Genomic DNA, 21,377 nt, shown 5'->3' with positions numbered 1-21,377 from the left:
AGAACGCACTTCCTCAAATGGATCGCCGCGTGTGGCAGATGAATGCAGCACTGAACGTCAGATGCATTGTTTTTATGTTTCTGTGATATTTTTTGGGGTGCGTTTATTTTCTGCTGTTGGCAAGGACTCGCCCAAAGGCCAAAAATCAGCCAGAATAATGGATAAAAAGATGGGCCTGCTTAGTCCAATTAAGTTCTGTCAACAACAGATTGACGGGACTCTGACGTGACCTTTTCTCGTTGCGTGAAAATGATTTAGGAGCAGACATACTGTGATTTAACATTTGAGCCAGCACGCAGCTTATTGATTGTGTCCTCACACTTGAAAGTATGCAGCCGTCGCAGGCTGACGGAAATGCATCTGTTACTCTTTTGAATCTTTTTTTTTCGGGGGGGTCTTTGCTGCTTTTTGCATTCTGGAAAGCAAATGTTTATTCTTGCAAAGGCCAGAACTTTAGGGACTGCATGATACGACATGAAAACAAATGGACTACTCCAACAAAAAAAAAGATGTAAAAACCCTGTGGAGAAAACAAAGAATTAGCATTGTTGCTGATTTTCTGCAAACAAGGTAGTCTGTAGTACTATGTGGTATTTATATTTGATATATAGAAGTTTTACCTTTACAGGTATATAGAGCTTAGTACTCCATTTGCTTGTAAAATGTGTAATGACTTCAGAAAAGCATTTGAACTCCTCCACGTGGACACATTCATTGGATATTGAAGCCGACAGAAGACCTGGGGGCTTGAAAGAGATATATTATATCTGACATTAAAGACTGCAAATTCAGATAAGGAAACACAGGATGGTATGACTTGGTAAAATGATGCCTGTGCTGCTCTGTTTACCGTGCTGCTTCCCCAACACATTGTTCAGTAAAGAGTAAAATAGATCAATTTATTGACATATGAATGGCCATTTTTGAAGATACGGGATACTCTCCCGGGGTAGCAGCCATGCCTAAACGTGTCGGGCGAAGAAAAGCAAAGAATAATTGAGTAGAAAGGTACTGACTCTTTGCGGATCGGTTTTGTCTTTGGCTATTTTCGTGTTGTGCAGAGACAATAAGGAGAGCATCTTCGTTCAAAGCAACACAGCTTTCACCTTTTCGCAGGTAATAGCACATATTTGTCTTAAACATTCATGAATTATAAATATGCAATTAATTATTCATGTATTTGCTTGCCATGTTAATGTGAACAAAGTGTCCCTATTCTTCATTTTCTTGTAGCTGTAGTTTGTCTTTAAAGCTGTAAAAGGCAAAGATTGTAATAATCATTTTAACAGTAAAAAGTACTAACAATGTTGGTTTCCTTATAGCTTATAATCATCGTTTAGGGCTAAAATGGGAAGTACATTTGGGGATATTATGAATTAAAAAAATAAATCTCCCATGAGATCTACCTGTCTTTATTCATCTTTTTCTCCATCCATCCACCAACAGCTGGTATTTATGGCATCAGTCAGCTATCTATAGATGCTGATCGATCAACCAGCCTAGCTTCAGTTTCATATCTCAGTATTTTGCTTATGGATTCAAATGCAAACCAAACGGCTGGAACATTAGTAGCTCATGAAAGGGGGAGATCACATTTTTGACCATTTGCATTGTTCTGTGAAGTGGCAGGCCTGACTGGTGACGGCTCAGTTTTCCTCGTTGTGCCCCGAGTCTGAGTCACGATGAACCCTACGATGACTCCTTCTGGGGAGCTATCGATCCACCACTGGGATCACCTTCTGGCCATCATCTAAAGGCCTCATTAGCAAGGGCTTATTTGGGATATTACAGGGCTGAGCAGAGGAAACCAGTGCTGTCTGGGGAGCACACTCTCAGTCTTGAACTCTCATGTCTGCCTGACAATATCCTATTCTCAAGAGCAGCTAAAACGGAAGAGATCTCAAAGTCAAAGAGAAAATCTATGGATGTGGGCTTCATAAGGTTAATTGAATAAAAAAAACTCAAACTTTTCAGACTTTTGTGAGTCAAACACAAAAAGATCAGGGGTCAAAATAAATAGAACAAAGGAATCAAATAAACTAGAAAGTAGGACTGCACCTTACATAAACAAATAAAGTCAGTAATTGGTATTGTGCAGTTACATTACCTGGGTATTTCATTTTATTTTATTTTTTTATTTTATTTTTATTTTATTTTAGTTTGTATGCTGCTATGTGTGTACATTTATATAAGGGGTTTTCTTTCCTGTTTATTTTGTATTTATTTTATTCTCCTGCTAATGGAATTTCCCTATGGGGATTATTAAAGTTAATCTTAATTTTAAATCTTAGTTGTATGGCCTCAAACTATTAAAACTGCCACCGAAAATGTATTATTTTTAATAGTATTTTATTCCTGAATACACACATTTGAAATACATTGTTATAATATTTGGTATTTGTCATTTATCCACGTAACGTTTTATTTATGAAAAAAAAAAAAAAAAAGCAGACTGGCCAGATGCAAAATATACGAAACAAGGACTTGATTCAAACAGAAAAAGATCTAAAAAAAAAAAACATTTAAAAAGTACTTAACTATAACAATATCTAATATTTATAGTGGTAGTAGCACAAAGGTAGTGCAGCTGATGATGTCTGCGTTTATGAGTGACTGTAAAGTCCATAACGCCTTGATGGTGTTTTCATTTAACTGAACTGAAAAAAAATGCTGCAAAAAACCCTAATGTGTTGTTTTTTTTTTCATATAATATTACTATATTTTTGTTTACATCCTATAGCTAAATGAAAAAAGTGTAAAGGGTTAAACCTATCAGAGATAGCCTAAATACTATAAGAAGATTTAGTCAACTAAATTCCTTTAAAAGCGTTTTTTTTTTTATCCTAATAGACGTTGTTAGTGTTCCTAGTTAAAAGTAATTTAACAGCGAGGTTAGTGAGAGATTTAAACTTAACGGTTAAAGTCCAGTATTTAATTTCTGCATTTGACCACTTCCCTGAGGGAGTGGTGAGCTGCAGTCACAGCTGCCCTTGGAAACTATACAGTAGTTAACCCCAATCCAACCCCTTAATGCTGAGCAGAAAGAGATCGGGTTTCTTTTTTTTCAGTGTTTTGTATGACTCGACCATGGATTTGAACTCATGACTCACACAGTCTAAGTGCACACTTTACCACCGTTGATAAATCATAGACTTACTGTATGTGTTTCTTGTGTTCGTCATTCGTCGATGTGCACAGATGTCCGTCAAGGGTCTTGGGGGATGGATCTTTACCTGAATTTGGTTTTGAGCTAATCAACATTTTTGGTTGGTTAACAATATGCAAGTATTAAATGCAATGCAATTGTGTGTGCTTTTTGTAGGATGCAAACACAAATTTGTGGTTTTCCACGACCGTTCCACAAATGTCTAACAGACTTTTTACGCATGTACCACCGATGCAAAATTTTTATATTGCACACAAGTCACGTTAATATCACGTAATTGATGCACTAATCCCTAACGAACTGTGGATAAGCAGTGCAAAGTACGCAGAGAATGCATAAATGCATAAAATAAAATCATGCACGGGCGTGCATGATTTTATTTTATGCATTTATGCATTCTCTGCGTACTTCTTCTGTTGTTTTGAAGCGGTTCTTTTGTGATACATCTAAAAATTTTAAGTAAATTACAACTTTTCTGCATTTTTTCCAGGTGTATTCATATATGACCAATTTTCATCAGTGCAATACGCGCAAAATGTAGATGTGTGACATGGCTTTCAGCTAAAATGCAATCTTTGTTTCTCAACTCCAAGGGTGTCAACAGTTGCTCGTGTGACCACTAGCTTAACTCCCAAACAGTTTGAAGAAATCCAAGATTCCAAAACACATCAATTTTAGATATTTTTCTTCACCTTAGATATACCTGTACTTAAGTTTATATCTGAATGCATTTAAAATTTGCAAATTTAAGGAGTACAGAATCCGATATTACTAACATAACACTGGACTTCAGAGACATGAAAATAGAAAATAAAATCAACTTTAACACAAGTACAATGCTGCTCTTCCAAAAAAAAGATATTGTTTTGGTAAATGTAATTTGATTGAATATATAAGTTTGGAAAAACAAAAGATTATTTTTTTAACAACTTGTGAGTGACATAATTTGGTTGCAACTTTCCAAAATAAATGAAATGTGAAGGGCAGCGTTGTTGTATGTTCCCCCCTTTGCTTTTCCATAAGGGTGAGGTTAAAAACATAAGCTTGTGAGAAGAAATGACATTTCAGTGTAGTCAGATTCAGTATGAAACACTTTATTAGAGAGAAAATGAACTTTACCATGCTGCCTGCGATTGATGGATGCCTTCATTTCACTTGCTGAATGAATGTTCATCACAATGCACCTCCGGTTGAATTGGTGGGACCGTAGTGCCGCGCTCACTGTGATTTTGCTCAGCTTGACGTGAGCATTGAAATGAATGGGTTTTAGGGCGCAATTGTGCACTTCTACAAGCCTGCATGGAGCATTCTGATGTTATCAGTAGGATCTGAAAAAAGGAACTTTTTTCTAAAATAGATTTTAGAAAAAATTAATGTGAAACAGTACATGCATGCATATAGCATCCAGTTACTTTCAGACTTTAATCTCGCTCACTGCTGGCAATGGGAACTGTCCTATTGGATGAAATGGAATACCACATTGGAAGCGTCACACAGGTTGCTAAGCCACAAGTACAAACTTGCAAAACTTTTCAAATAAACAACTGTTTTTTTTTTTTTTTTCACATCAATATACTGTAGTTCCAGTTTATTTATTTTTTATCATGCCTTAACATGATCGCAATAAAACATGACACAATAGATTAAAAATGCAAAGCATTATAAACAGAAATTTAAATTATAAAACAGTTTAAAAGCAAAATATATATGAAGTACCACAATGAAATAAGAACCCTGATAAAAGTGTTTTTTTATTATTATTTTTTATTACGATCACCTTGAACATTTCCTTTACAGCAAAACTAAGATTTATTTGTGAATTGAAACACCAGCCAGACTGTTTGTTGTGATAATCTGGAACCAGGACGGTTTTGACATTTTTATTTATCTATTTTAGATTTTGTTCTTTAACATTATTTGCAGACTTTCCTGATAGGGATATCTTGTTCATTCGAGATTTAACTACCACAAAATTGTTCAACTTTGAATATTCTTGTGCTCATGTTAATATGATTCTCTAAGAAAGAATCTTTAACTTGATATTTGTAGGTACTTTTGTAGTTTGTTTTATGATAATTGAAATATAGATAGTTTTGGTTGACTCTAAATCAGGGGAGTCAAACTCAAAAACACAAAATCCAAATCTCCGCTTCAAATGTAAGGATAGGAAGAAGCTGTGGAGGTAGGGAAGCAATTAGGATTCTGTCTTGTTGTCCTATAATTCTGGGTAACACAAACTGCACATATTTATTTCTCCTCCAGGACCAATTTTCAAACGGTTGGCACTTCTTTGACTTAAAAGGGACACATTTATACATCACAACCAAACTTGAGTCCCTGATTGGTCAAACTTTCAACATGCATTCAATGACTGCGAGTTTTGTATGTAGAGTCTAAAAACAGTCGAGACACACAGCGACACGTTAACATGTGAGTTTTGAACTCGGAATTTCAAACCATAAATATGCATAGACTTTATTGGGAGTGGTTTAGTTGAACCCACATTTCCTAGGCAGTGTAAATGTAGCTTGAAGCTTTGTTTGCAAAACATTACAGTTCAAAAATCACATTCTACTAAGAATATATCTGCACTAAACTAAAAATACTACAACCTATTTACACTTGGATGAAAGAAATAAAATCCACAAATCCATTCTAAAGCAGCTGCATTTGTTGCTGGTCCCTCATGTATCAACTGTTTGATTATAGGCCTCATGTTCAGTCCCATCACAGAGAGGCTGTAGTTCATTAAGCTCACTCTCCAGTTCACTTCCTGTTCAATCATCAGGAATGAGTTTGATTAAAATTTTTAATGAGTTCTGTAATTTTGTCAAAAAAAGAAAAAAAAAAAGCTTTTTTTTTCTTTTTATATTTCAGTTTTTTTCACCAGAGCCCCGTCTGTCTTGAATAATTCAGGACAACTCAGTGGGTTGGGGTAAGTTTGACCATGGATCAGCAAGACAGATCCATATTTTCCCTAACCGAGGCCACATTCCGATCCCGCAATCCAAACGCCGCTGCAGAAATCAAGAGTCGTCAGAACAGGCTGATGATCAGCCAAACCGCCGCGGTGTGCTTGGTTGATTACATGTTTGCATCACTCTGTAGGCGATCAGGTGTTACTAATATATAAAAAACCAGCCAAGACAAGTCATTAGCATTTCCATTCACCCTAAAAGTCTTAGACTTGACAAAGAACACGCACATCTAGTAAAAAATTAAATGCAATACAACAAAAACAGTGTGACATTCTTATCTCGTTTATTCTCATTTGGATCAATGTCTTAACGTCTATGTTATTAATTCATTTTAAATTGTATTCTCTTCACAAAAGAATAACAGATTGAGAACAAAACAAAGTTAAACAATAGAAAGCTCTGTTTTGAGTCGACAATAAGACAGTAATCTGAAAAGACGATTTAATTATGTCACCATGAGTTCACTAAATGGTCCATTTTACATCACTTTTGAAATAAAGTACAACAGACAAAAAATAATCACCTTTTTAATCTTAAGCCTCGTATAAAAAGAATAACTAAATTAATATTCTTGTTATTGTAGATCAGACAAATGGCTGATTTTCTTTGCAGCAATTATTTTAAGATAGAACAAACTAGTTTTGTTTCCTGGCGTTGTTGTCCTTGACGTCCATAGTTTCAAAACAGGTAATTAACTTCCCTTCCAATTCATTTCTTGAATTAATGGTTTACATTTCAAGGTGAGCTAGATGAATACTAATACTTTCATATATACTAATATGAATACTAATACTTTGGATGGTCTTTAATTTTGTTGGACATCAACCAGATCTATCATTCAGTGACCGATACAGATTTCTAAAGTACCGTTCAAAGAAATATTAGTCTCCATGATCTGCAGTTTTTTGGTAAATCTTGACATATGATGGAACGTGAGTCCAAAAGTAAATGGAATAAACGTATCTGCATGGAAATGGTTCATAGAGATGCTTTTGCATTGCTCATCACTAAGATAAAGGAGGCACTTGTCTACTTTAAAAAATATAAATGAAAATATATATATATGTATATAAAATGGAAGCATAATGTTGTATTTCCTTTCATTTATTGTCAGTTAAATCATTTGCCGAAGGTAATGTGAAATAATAGTTCACCGGTTGTTTATCTTATTCACTTCAGCTGAACTCAGTGTGGTGCTGCTGACAGGATCACGATCATGCTTCCTCTTCCTGTTCTGCAGCCTCCCGCTGACTGCAGTCAGTCTGCATCGTTGTTTGACTTGTAAATTTGCACGGTAATTATTTTTCTAGATTACTGTCATTAATTGTGTATATGTGTGTTGGATGTGTGTGCTAAAATGTTCAAGGCAAAAAGTGAATAATTTAGCTTAATTCAGCAAAATGTTTCATTAGAGAAACTGACTATAGATTTGTTTTTATTTTGCAGATGTGTCGAGCATTTATCTTTGAAGAAATGAATTGACTTTTTCTTACTTTGATCAATATTTGCAGAGCAGGAAAAGTCGATACGCAAACGCATGAGTTGATGTAAAGTGTTTGACTTGACATGTTACATTTCTCTCAATTTGTGATATTCATTAAGCCAAGCGAACATATAAACATGTACAGAGTCACCCCATGCCAGAGAAACATTTAGGAACCATTAGTGCTATTAGGAACCATTTAGTCCAGTTTCCTACCGACCAAAACCCAAAGAGAGCTGTAAAATCTCAAAAATATACTTTATTTATGTTTGTGGAAATTAATCCTTTATTTATGAAATGTAGCTTTTAACAAATTACAAAAAATGAATTATAACAGTAATTTTCTACAAATAACAACTTTGACTTTTTTACTTTTGCCAGCAAAGTTTCCAAGTTATTTTCAAAATAAAAGCTACCCCTGTCAAATAAGGTCTTCCTGCTGAAGCAGATTTACTTGAATAAAAAGAAGTCAAACATGACGATATTTGTCATGGATGGACGGACGGACAGACGGAAGGATTTATGGAGGGACAGACGGATGGATGGACGAATGCAAAGATAAACGGACGGACGGATGGATGGATGGATGGATGGATGGATAGACAGAGGGATGAATGGATGGACGAATGAATGGATGAATGCTTGGATGGACAGACAGAGGGATGAATGGATGGACGAATGAATGGATGGATGGACAGACGGATGGATGAATGGATGGATGGACAGACGGATGGATGAATGGATGGATGGATGGACAAATGCAATGATGGACAGATGGACGGATGAATGGATGGACAGTATAGATGCAGTTTTTTTTACCATCCTTTTGATCAGTTAGCTGACATTTTACAAATCTAAACATAAATAATAAAACCCAATTACCAAAAATAAATTCACCAAACTCATTATTTAATCACACTATGTGCGTTTTTCTTTTAAAGAAAAAACTCACAATGGAGTGATAAAAGAGTGGCGTGTAGCTGCGGAGCCTCAGGTTGCAGACCCTTGTCCTGTCATTCATGATTTTTTTTTTTTTATGTTAACTTTCATTTTTTATTAATTCATTTTTCTACATCTAAGGTTTTATGAATATAACCTCTTCAGATTTAATTAATATTTTTGCAACTTTGTTAAAATATTTGGAAAATAAAGGGTTAGTGTGATCATTTTCAAAGCTGGTGTTCTTTGTGATGTTGGAGTAACTAAGTTCCTGTTTCCTGCTACACGCAGGGAATCATGAAATAATTAGAGAGAACACGTGTCTCAGTAAAAACACAAGCAGACCTAAATCTGACAGTAAAAAAGCGTCAAGTCTGTGCGCCATGAAGCAGAAATGCAAGAAAAAAATGTTGTCACCTTAAAGTTGGATTACCCCATCACTGATTTATGAAGAGAAAATGTGACATTAAATGGGATGGGGTGGGGGGGTTAGGTTCGTGCATTCCCCCTCCCTCCTCCTCCTCCTCCTCCTCCTGCCCCAGCGCGCGCATCCCCACCACCAACGTGCGCTGCTGTGCGTTCCGGAGGACGCGCGGCGGCAGAGGAGAGGAGAGGACAGTGCGCGCCCCTGGATGAGAGATGCTGAAGTCGCAGCCACTCCAGTCCATGTTTTGCCCTGCCCTCGTCCGCTCGCAGACTCGCTGCATCTCACACACAAACGCAGCGCAGCTGTGAAGAAGAAGAAGTTGTTGGAACATCCACGCTCATTTCTAATTTCCTCCACGGATTTCTGGGACTCTTTGGCTTTTTCCCCACAAACAGAAGATGAAGTGGACGTGTCAGTATCTGAAGTGAGGAGTGCATTTTATTCCTCCCCTCCATTATTTTTTATTTTATTTTTTTTGTTTTTTTTTTTATTTTGACGCTTACTGGAGACATCGTTTTGGATTTCTTGATTTGCGCTGGAGCTCGTGTTTCAGTGTGAGCCAAGCATCAAGGATCTGACTGATGAATGCGATGTGGAGACTGCAGGTCGCCTTCTGTACTGTGTCGGTGCTTTCCCTGTCATCTGCCGGAGAAAGCAAAGCGCGGAGCTGCAGCGAGGTTAGACAGGCGTACAAGGCGAAGGGCTTCAGCCTCCTCAATGTACCTCTTCAGGAAATATCAGGTAGGCGAGCTGACACATCACAGCATCACCCCCTACCATCAACGTCCCCCCGCCGTCCATCCCCACGTGTCATATCAGATAGAAACCACATCAGGGGTTTAAATTTGCCATGTAAGCTGAATCTGAGTCAAGTTTAGTATTCATCCTAATACATTTAAAATAATTTAATATGGCACTTTTTTCATTCAGCCTTTAGAGATGCTTCATTTTTTTTTAGACTTTTGACCATTACAATCCAACAAAACGGTGACTTGACTTGACACCACAATGACACTTAAAGAGCACAATCCATCTAATGTGTTTAAAGCACCCTCTTTCTGAAATAAAGCTGGAGCCACTTTGACAGCAGACTGATGTGCTCCAGAGAGGAGGGAGCTGAAGGTGCTCCACAAACTGGTTGCATACCTGTTGCTTATATTCAACAAAAAAAAAAAAAAAAAAAGATCATGCTTGTTTTGTGGAGTTCAGCTCCATAAGTGAGTTGTGTTTACCAGTAGGGGGCTGTCTACACTCAACATGAATTACTCTCTCTTTTTTTTCTGTTTAGATATTCCTCAAGGCAACAGCTTGGGTTTTAATTCATGCTCTTTGGTGCGGAGCAGATATGGGTTTTATTATCTCTTGTGTGGTGGTAATCACATTTATGGTTGAAGTAAAGGGGAGAGATTAGGCAGGAGACATAATCGGTTTCAAGAGATGGAAGGAAAATAAAAGATGGGAAGTTTTATCCCTCTGTTGCAGAAAGAACAAAGTCATTGCATTGGTAATAGGTATTGTCAGGATGTAACCACCACCACGCTGCTTTATTTGGCTTGAATTCAGGATGGATGTGATGAAGAACTGAACGTTTGTCCGTACGCATTATCATATGCTTAATCTCTTTTCAAATAAGGTATTTAAAATGTCTTTTTATGCTTTGAAATGACATCTAAAAGTCATAAGAAGAGGATTATTCCTGGTCAATCTTTTTTTTTTTTTTTTTCCTTTCTGGGGTAATTCCAAGGAATAGATTTTTTTTACTTTTGTCTCTCTTGACAGGTTGAAGAAACATTAAAGAGAAATTCTAAGTATTTCTTTTTTTGCACTAAATTGCACGTCTTCAACTGAAGTCACTGCTCAAAACTGTAAAAGTAAAAAGATGGTTTGGTTAAAACTAATATTTAGTAAAAATATATACAATTATGTCCTTGTTTCTTATTTTTTTTTGCATTATAAGTTGGAATTTTCGAATTTTATTGAGTTAGGCTGCTCTCAAAATGTAGTTTTTAACACAGAAATCATCTCAAACTTTCCTTTTTCCTTCACTTGATTCTTAAGTCTTTTATTTTACTGTCCGTGATGGAATTATTTTCTCCTCCTTTAAGTTATGTGTGCGACTACAACAGGAGCTGCATATATTCCTTGGGAGATTAGACTGCTTAAAGCACTTGATTATGCCTAATTAAGCCTGTTGTTTCATATGTGCAGAACGCACAGGGTTTGTGTTCAATCCTCATCATTGCTGGTGTGTGTCACCGCTGAGCCTTTGGTGGTAAAACCCCCAGAGTCCCTTCTGAAGGAGCGGATACCTCAGTCTAAACACTCCCTTCAGCGCAGTTTGACTGAGCTTTATTAATAGTGATGAACACAGACATTTTCATATCTCCAAACCAAATCTGAAATATTGTTTGAGCAGAAACAGTTTAATTTTGTTGTAGTGTTTTTTTTTTTTTTTTTCTTCTGGAGGGAATGATGTCATCGGCGTACGACATGCAGCCACGTCTGAATTACTTTTAAAAACTGTTTGGCTGCAAAATGTACCTACTTAAAGAGGGTTAAAGCTAATGATATATTCATGCACAAGAAACCAGACCCAAAAGGAAAGGAAAATTATTACCACAAGTGAATCTCAGATCGCATTTCTAAAGTTTTCTGTTACACTGAAGTCACTGTGGATTCTTATGGGTTATAATACTCGATATTATTTCATTTTCTTTCATTTTACTGTATTTTAACTTGTATTTTTTAGGCTGTTGGAGGTTAACAATAGCAAAAGGTGAATGTACTTTTTAATGTCTTCTTTATATTTATGATTTTTTTTATCTATTGTAAAAATGTTTATTGTTTTTAGACAAAAAAAAAAAAAGTGTTGTTTTCAAGGTTTTGGTTTCTGCAGAGTGGCAGTAGTTCATCAGAAATTTGCCTCTGAGTTGTGGGCGAGTCTGTTGCAGCAGAGTAAGCCTGCTCTTATTTCCCATCATCCCTTTGTTCATAGTCTATCCTGGTTGTTCACAGCCTCTCACAACCCCAACCTGCAACAAAAATGTCAAGCAGTATTGGGGTTATTCAGTCGTACGGTTTTGATCTAAACAAGGAAAATAAAGACGTACGTGGATCTATTTGTCTGTAAATGCATCAGAATAGAACAGAGCAGGGAGCTTGTTGTCTGCGTCACACGTTTGTTCAAGCTGCTTTTTCCGTCTGCTCCTGATTCACTACACTTTGAATAAAGAAATACTTAGAAATGCCATTTTAATCTTCGTTTCCTTTAGATATATCCTTCATCATTAGAAAAATATAATGTAAAACGATCTACAAAATGAACATTTTTCCTATATTTTACTGTATATGTTTCAAAGTTTGTTGAAGTTGAACATTAAGGAAAGGTGATTGAACGTATCTTGTTTTATGTTTAGCTGTAGGGCTTTATAATATTAGTGATCAATATTGCAATGACGATATGACTTGAGATTCATGTTGCAAAACAATGAATATATAATTTCCATTTTACTACATCAGTTTTATTGAAATATGAATTAAAATTATCATAGGGTATCTACCATAAAATAGGTCCATTCAACATTTTTATTTCTTAATTGTCCCATAAGATTGTTTTTGCATGTGCAAGCATTTAAGGTAAGCCTTTATTGCATTTTAAGCAGTCATTTTTGATACTTAAATTGCACGGGCTGATATTGCGATGGCGATAAATTTGCGATGTATCGCACAGGCCTATTTGGCAGAATCCTAAAAAATTAAGATCCACTGACAATGCAAAGAACAACGACTTGATAGGGAGTACCCAGCTCCTCTGAGATGGATTTCCTTTTATCCCTTGATGACATGTAAAACACGTGTTGCCCCTGCATTCCTTAAATAAATGTTTGACAGTGATATATTAAATCAGACAGAGATGACATCAGTTTTAAGCTGAAGGACTCGGGTTGCTTTCAGAAAAAGAGCGGTGAGGAGGTAAGAAAAGCCTTCCCGGCTTTAGTTAGTCACTGTGAGTGAAGTGACGAGATTGTTTGTGAAAAGCAGCTGCTAGAATGGAGTTGCGTTGGAAAAAAAAAACATTACTGTATGCGTGGGGGTGAACCTGAAAAGTCTGTAAAATTGGCCGGTGAACAGCTTCATTAAACTCCAGCGGGCCGGGCTGAGCTTGTGATTCCTTAGCTCTCGTGTGAACGCTGCTGATAAACTGCTGCCAGCCCGGTGTGTTGTATAGCAGCTTGCCTGCTTTGATCGCCCCCGTGCTTGCGTGTGAGATGTTTTAGTGTCTCTCACACACACATACACACACACAATGCTGTGTGATTGTCAGCCCTTTGTTCAGCACAGCTGTTCCTGAATGTTGGAGTCAGGGCCTGCCACGGAGCTCCTTCTTTGAGGCTTTGCTCTTAATATCAACGTCTCTTAACAATGAACAGCTGGGAGTCTCAGGGGTGGACTCAGCTCTGTGCTGCAGCCTTCCAATTCAGGAAAAAGTGCAGCGCTTCATTTGTCGGTGTTTCATGTTTCCTTTCTGCAGGATAACAATTATCTTTGGGGTTAATCTGGGGGAACTTTATTTGGATTTCTTTAAGTTTTTTTCTTCTTTTAATTAGGATTATGCCCTTTTTGGGACCAAAATAGAAAAAAAAATCTGCGTCATGTTCTAGGACATAGAGTGACTGGAGTTCGTTAGAAATTCACCTCTTAATTGTGAATGGGATCATCAACTCCGCCCTTACTCCCCAACATCCATCTGTTTCCAGCTTACAACCCCTCACACACCCAACCTAATATTACAGTTGCAACAAAAATGGCGAGAAATATTGGTACAGTTTTGCCAGACGTTCATGGTGTCAGTAAACCTTTTCCAACAATATTTTTTGCTCATGATTCACAATGATTTGACTCAGAAATGCAGTTGTTAAATACATTTTCATGAGTAAAATGCTACAAGAACATGTTAAAAACACCAAAAACACAATTTTCCTCAGAGTGGTTTTTAATTACAGCACTGTCAGCGGGTGATTTTCACCCAAACATGATGTTAAATATGACGTGTTGCATTTTTCTGAGTGTCATGTGTCCTTGGGTAAAGTCTCACATGTCCCAGGAATGGGTGGATCAAAGGAAAAGTCTCCAGGATCATTCTTTATTTATTTTTTAGGAATTTTTTATTCTTAAATTCCAAATTTTTCAGTAGTTTTAAAGCATGTTTTTACGATCTTTCTATGTTTCTATTTTCCATTTGTTACATAGAACACAGTTTAAAAAATACTCTAATTTATCATGTGTTGTCATATTTTGATTTTTTTTTTTGACAAATGCTTTTTATTGGGAATGTTATATCTGTTAAAAGTGACTCGGTACAAGTGATGGGGTAACTTTTTATAGTGAGAGTGTTCCAGGGTTAAGACATGGTGCATGTTCTTTCTCTACAGTGAATTTTTGAAGCTTTGACTTTTGTCTTTAGGCTAAAAATTAACATGCTTCCCAAATTGTGTTTGCCGTTTGTCCTCAAATTAATGTTTTATCATTTCTGGTGATTCATCATAAATATGTGGTTCATCCAAATTCCATTACTAGCAAAAAAGTATTTGCATTCTGTAAAAACTGAACCTTTTTAACCGTTCTCTTTTGAAATATCTTTAAAATGCAATTGGGATTCAAGTCAAATGTATAATATTTCTATAAGATGAACATTGCAAAAAAAAAATAATCATTGGTTTTGTTTTTGCAACATTAGAAGTTATTGTGGGATTTTTGCTCTATTAGTCAAAACAAAGTTTTCTAATGTAGACATTTCAAATTTAGCTTTTTTTAAGCATTTTAACTTGTTATACAGTAATGCAACCTTTTTTATAAATAATAATATGTTGACATTTTTATATAGAATGTGTTGGAATAAAGGATTTGAAAAAGTTTAGACTCCAAGCATCAGTTTTGAAACATAAGAAAAGCTTCTTTTTTTTCCAAAGCCCATTAAAATGCTTCTGGTTGGGCTAAATTGAAAATAGGTCCCTCACCAGCATGTATGCATCTTTAGAGAGAAAAGTTAATGAGATGTGAGGGAGATTAGCGCCTGTGTGTTTGTGTGTTCACAACTCTGCGGCTGTTAACCTCACTTTAAGGTCTTTTGCTTTCTGTCTTTGTTCCGGTAGAAAAAATACCCAGAATGTTGTTTTTTTTTTTCCCCCCTCAGTTGGATGAGAGATCTTTCTGCCCTCCATATTTAAATGAGTCCGACTCCAAATCCTCTGCGTTTGTTCCGATTTACTGGAAGAGAATGACCTGAAGAGAGGAATCCCTTTTTTCTTTTTTTCTTTCGCAGACATGAAGTCTCCAAACATTCGGGAACTGCCTTCAGCTCAGAGCTCGCTGCTTTCTAAGGAGTGTAAAAAGCTTCCAGATGATAGGAGACTGCTGTAGCACTTTTTCACTTTTCAATCAACCGCTTGCCTAAATCAGTAATAGAGTGGGGGATTAGGAATCTCTGCCCTGTCAAGTGTTTAGAAGAACCAGAAGAAAAAAAAGTTTGGGGATGGATGTGATTTTAAGTTTAGGGAGAAGAAAAAAAAAGAAATAGGCAAACATTCCTGGTTATATGGAGCCTGCAGGCATATGGGAGCATCCTCCACTAACGTTTGTTGACATGAAGTGAAAGAAGCATTGTTGGGGTGAGTGGAGCTTTGGAATTCTGGGAATATAAACCGGAAAGTAAAATAATAATTTAAGACGAAAGAAAATCCTCTTTTTTTAAATTAAATAATTAAAAATCAAACTGCATTTCTGATTTATTCAAATTATAATGAATTAGGAGCTTTAAAAAAAGCATTTTGATAAAGATCAGGTTTGTGATGCTCTAACTGAAATAGTCCCCCTGTTGTTATTTTAACCCTCAATCCTGCCTCTGAGCAAAACGATTGATCATATTTTATCTTTCCATAAATTATCATTTATTGGGTATTTTTTTCAACACAAAGGAACATTTTCTGTGCTAAAGTTTCTGAAAGGATGTCTATCTAATTCATCCTTGCTGTAGGAAAATTCCCAAATGTCGTTTTTACAGGTTTCCACAAATCAGCAAATTTACTTGATTGAATCTTTATTCTCCATTAAATGTCTGCTGCAGTTTGGAATTTGTGATCTAGATTCTCAATTTAATGTCAAAGTGGAGGCTAACAACCGGACGCTAGCTTCAGCTATGTCTGATTTCTAAGGTGTGATGGATAAATAAAGCAAACTAAAATGACACAACCGTCGTAAAGTATGTATTCTCTAAATATATCATAAACGTGAATCCACCGTGCCAGTGAATGTATTATCTGCATGTGTGAAACAACCGAGAGTCTGTCGTTATGTATTAGCCACATGAGAACAACTGTCTCAATAAATCTATTTGTTAAGGAAGACAGTAAACTGCAGCTTTATTGTTCTTTCAAGTTTTTTTTGTTTCCTCACAGGCTCTTTTCTCCCATAGAAATTTTCCCTTTTCTGTTTTATTGTTTGGTTTTTGTTCGTTTTTTAGCTTTGGGCTTAGAAATCCATCTAGCCATTCAGGTAGCTGCTTTAGTCACGTGACTAAAACGGATGTTGTGAACAGAATCTGGTAGTTTTCCAAAATAAATTTCCTTCAGGATCAGAAAATTAACTAAACAGAAATAATATAAGTTAGCGCATGTCCTTTTTTCTTCTGCCTGCTGTTTTCTCCCTACAGGCCGTCTACAATCTTAAAATTCGTGTCCATGCTCCATTTGCCCTTTTACCGTCCACAGACAGCAGATATCCCCAAATAAGGACAGTGTGACTGAGGCATAAAAAGTCCCAAATAGGGGAACAAGTGGAAGTCGTGTGTCTCATTCCTTCCCTGGGTAGAAAGTCTCCTCCTAAAGTGTTGATGGAACGTTGGACACGGCAGCAAAACCGTTGATATGCGCACTAATTCTCCCTTATTCCTCCTTCCTTTTAATCCCTGACCTTTGTTTTGCTATGAGTAACATCAAAATTTAAATTTAACAAGACAAGCGTCTGTGTTTTTTTTTTTTTTTTGACGATACTTGCAATTCATGTCAGACGAGTGGTGCACTCTGTTGTGTTTATTGTTATGGTCTTTTATTTTCCCCAGTGAGTTTGTTGCCTCTGGAGGAAAGTCTCTGAATAGAAGTCGCAAGCCTGACACCAACAATAGGGCTCAGAGAGATGAGAGCCATGCAGTGCTGTGGGAAAACCCATATGGGTGTATCATATCGAGGTGTCAAGGATGCAAATGCATTTCACACTGGGGAGTTCTTATTTTTGTTTTTCAGACACAGATAAGTACACATGGCTGAGGTGATTCTTCTAAATAAATAAACCGCCAGAGACTCGGAGGTAAACAGGCATAAAGTACAAACAAACATGGTTTGCCATAATTGTCATGGCAACATCAGAAAACACAGACAGCACTGGTGTCATTGGCATCACAGGACCTGACAGTGAAACTGCTACCGAGATTGGATGGAAGCCATGGATGGAAGGCCCTCATTGCCTGGAAGAAAACCACGGCAGGATTTTTGATCACAACCAATAGCGACTGAGCATGGAAGGAAGGCGTCTCTTTCTGATTTTCTATATTTTCTGACAAAATATAGATGCTGTTGAATATCAGATTTTCACTTTCTACTAGGAAAAAATGAATAAGCTTTGTAAAAAAAACATTTGTATTCAAGACACACTCAAAATATTGCTTTGATTGACTTTTATTCTTCAACATTGATCACATAATGAGCTGGAAATGGGAGTCAATACTTGGCCTGCTGTTTAGTTTTGGTTCACACAATGCTTTTCGGAGTAAGTCAGTGGTGTTGGCTGTGATCTAACAATAGGATCACAGTTTATTGATTCGTTTACTAAATGAAATCATCATAAGGCCGACCACGTGAATTCAGTCCTCCTGACTCCTTCAGATGACACGGTTCGTTGAATCGCAGATGGGCGGACCAAACCTTCCAGCTTCTACTAGTTTGGATGAAAATCTTCATTAGAAATTAACACTTTATTTTATATAGAAAATGTGCAATGGTAGTTCACTCAATTAACAAAACATTAGAAAGCAGAATTCCAGATGCTTTCATATGACTTGCATTTGTTTGCTAGGATGTTCCTTTTTAATAATTAGAATATTTAGGGCAATTACTGTTTTCCATGACCCAGTTTAGTGGGTTCTCTTTAAGATGGATAGACTAAATTGAGATCATTACTTTCACGTTCATGCAAAAATGGTACAAGGTTGATCTTAACTATGGGTCATACAAGCAGGTTTTAATTATAATATTAGATTACAGGCTCTGCAGTGAAATGTCTCATGGGAAGTAATGACACACCAGTGTTTTTCGGAGGTTCAAGCCGTGTTCTTTCACCCTTTGTTGCCTCGTTGCCGCTTCATATTTTTTTTTTTGGGTGAAGTGCTGCTCCTCTTTCTCTTTGCATTTGTGATTATAGTAATAAAATCTATTTTATTATATAATATGAGTCAGATATGATGATGATTTTTGAACCACAAAGCGACAGCAAACCGAGAGATCACTTATTCACAGATCTTGCAGAGCACAATAAGAATATTCAGAGAGTGTTGCAGTAAAAGATGCCAAGACTCACTAATCTAACACTGCTGACTTGAATGGGCCACATAGTACACCTCTAGGGAGCCATGCCTTTGTGACAAATGTGACAAGCTCATACAGTATGACCGTATTACCAGGAGAGGACCTGTCTCAAGTCACCTGTAAAAAATGTGTGTGAGGTTTCACCCCCGATAGATTCAGCCGGGAGATTTTCATTTTCAGAGCCTTCTACTACAATGGATTCTGATTTTTTTAAGTCCTTGTTGAGATTGACAGCTTTAGAATCCTTTGTCCGGTGTTTACACGTTGGGATCTTTTCATTTCTTCGCACGTCAATTAAACATGCGGTGATGTGATGCTTCTTGGCACATCCTTGTTCTTTGGCTGCTGCAGGGTGCGAGAGGCTGAAAGGAAGCCAGCTTCATCTCCTGCTCCCACAGCCGCGCTGTTCTCCGTCCCCTGTGGAAGCTGCTGGTAAATGAGTGGGCCGGTCATCTCACACCCTGGGGCTCTCCCTGGGGGTCTTCAGAACACCAGCTGTTATGTTTAGGATTGAATCATGCACTATTTAGCATGATGGATCTAAATCCCGACTGTGCTCTTCCCTTCTACATCCTCAAAGAACGTTCCCCGTTAGTGCATCAGTTGACCCAAAGCTCCTTCATGTTTTCCTTCTATATCTGTTCTTAATACTTTTAATACATCAGAAGAATACAATTTTGTAATCAAATAATCTTTTACTTAAGAGAAAATTTGATTTTTTGCATTGTGACCCACTATTATTGATGAGAAATATTCTATTTTTCTCACAAATCAAACAAACTAATTTGAATAAACTTCAAAATAAAACAAAACCAGCTGCAATGTGTTGGCACACCTGACTTAATAACACAAAACAACTTATTTTATGCCAATAAATCAAAACATTTAGCATTTGTTGGGCTGTGCTTACTTGTAAAAGCTATTGAAGTCGCAAAAAACGTGCTCTTTATGTGAAGACAGTAATGGTTTTCTGGTGTCCTTAATTTAAAATTCTGTAATTGCCTTTTTTATCTGGATTTTGTACGCCATTTTGCAGCTATAGATCTAAAAATGCATTGTAGCTGCTCGCCTTATTTTTAAATATTTTAAAAGTTGTACAAAAAAAGAACAAAACTGTCTAAACTTTGTTCATTAAAACAGTTTCTGTAAAGTAATTGTTTACTCCACTTTATATTCTGCAACATATTAAAGCCATATCTTAGAAGTGTATTATTATTTACTTATCAGCTTAACCCGTTAGGGGTCTGAGCCATCCAAAGTGTACAGGCTTACAACTGTTACAGCATTTTCTGCATTCTAGAGCACACCAGATTATATAAAGATTTAATATATCAGTTATTGGTTTTGATCAGCTGAAAGCATCCAAGCTGGTGCGTTCCTTCACTCATCCCTTTAATAGATGAGATTACCAGTGTCAAAAAGTCTAAATGAAGGGTCAGGACAGACGTCTCATTGTTGGAGTTCAGAAAACAGACTAATATCATTTTTATTTTAAGTGAACAGCCCAAAATTCTTCATCTTTTGAGAACTCTTCCACCCTCTGGGCAAAACTTTAAAAAAAATCCGGATATTTTTCAGAAATGCCTTTTAATGTACTATTTTACTGTAAATTTATGTTAGATAAAACTGAAACCCATCCCTTCAAAAAACAACTTCCATTTCTAATGTTTGTAGCATGTTTTGGTAAAAATGATCACACAACCCCCAAGAAAAAGCAGCATTAACATTTATCTAAATACTAAGATACCAATTGAACCAATAGTCACAGGACTCTTTTTCCCCACAACCAAACATTTGGGATTTCTATTTATTTATTTATTAAAAAAACTGAGACAATGCTATGTTAGAAAAAAAAGAAAAAAAAACTAGCATGAAAGTCACAAGATTTCGAAACTCAGATAGCTTTAGTGCACAGAAAAAAGAAAAAAAAAACTAGAACCAATCTGTCTTCAGCTTTCACCTCATGTTCCCTTTTCATCTCTTGTTGAAAGGCGATATTCTACCTTAGCTATTTTAAAAAGAATGGCAGTCCTCTGTCTGCAGGCATTCAACAAGTTGTAAAAGATCAAGTTAGGTCAGTATTTTTATTTTATTTTTTTTAATCTTGACCAAGGATATAACAACATGTCATTATTAGAATGGATTTTTACTGGACTGGAAGTTCAGATCACTATTAGCATTGTGCATAATTTTTAATGTCAATACAAGAAAACATTAATGATGAGATGAAACACAGTGTATTTTATGTTAACAAAATTATATAAATTTGTGTTAATTTTCAATGCTAGCCAGTTTATCCTGTTTATAAATTATTTCTAAAAATAATTCAAAAATGACTGAATTACTTTTTGATTTTTTAGCGTTTAATAGGAAGACTAAGTATTCAGTTTTTAAAATGTCTTCAGTCCTTTTCACTTGATGTAAATAATTATGTAAAAATACAGAAACATAATGTATTTTTTATCAAGTTTTGTGAATTGCTGCCCTTTGCAAATTGTTTCTATATATATATATATTACATAAATATGAATTTAAAGAATGTAAAATGCATCTGTTATAGAATAATTAAGTTAGAGATGATCAACTGTGGATTTTAAAAACGAACTGTCAATGATTTATTGAAAAATGCAAATTTGTTTCTTAGCCTATAAGCTGCAGGAGATAAAAGAATTAAAATTAAAGTTTTAGCAAAAATATCTGGAAAAAAAGCTTATAGATTAAATCTGTCTAGACTATAAACAGTTGAACA

The 21,377-nt window shown here is 36.2% G+C and overlaps 1 protein-coding gene across 2 annotated transcripts in view; it reads left to right on the top strand.

The window, feature by feature from the left end:
- Window positions 1–8,601: 8,601 nt before the first annotated feature.
- The window catches only part of gpc6a (glypican 6a), a 159,226-nt gene continuing 146,450 nt past the window's right edge, over window positions 8,602–21,377 (top strand). For both annotated transcript variants that reach the window (XM_024296148.2, XM_024296147.2), the window contains exon 1: window positions 8,602–9,734. In XM_024296148.2, the coding sequence (XP_024151916.1) occupies window positions 9,575–9,734 (160 nt within the window). In that variant the 5' untranslated portion in view covers window positions 8,602–9,574. The remainder of the gene's footprint in view (window positions 9,735–21,377) is intronic.

Source organism: Oryzias melastigma, linkage group LG3, assembly GCF_002922805.2.
Source record: "Oryzias melastigma strain HK-1 linkage group LG3, ASM292280v2, whole genome shotgun sequence".
NCBI classification, from domain to species: Eukaryota; Metazoa; Chordata; class Actinopteri; order Beloniformes; family Adrianichthyidae; genus Oryzias; species Oryzias melastigma.
The sequence above is the reverse complement of the archived record's forward strand: the minus strand, read 5'-3'. Positions and strand labels throughout refer to the sequence as shown.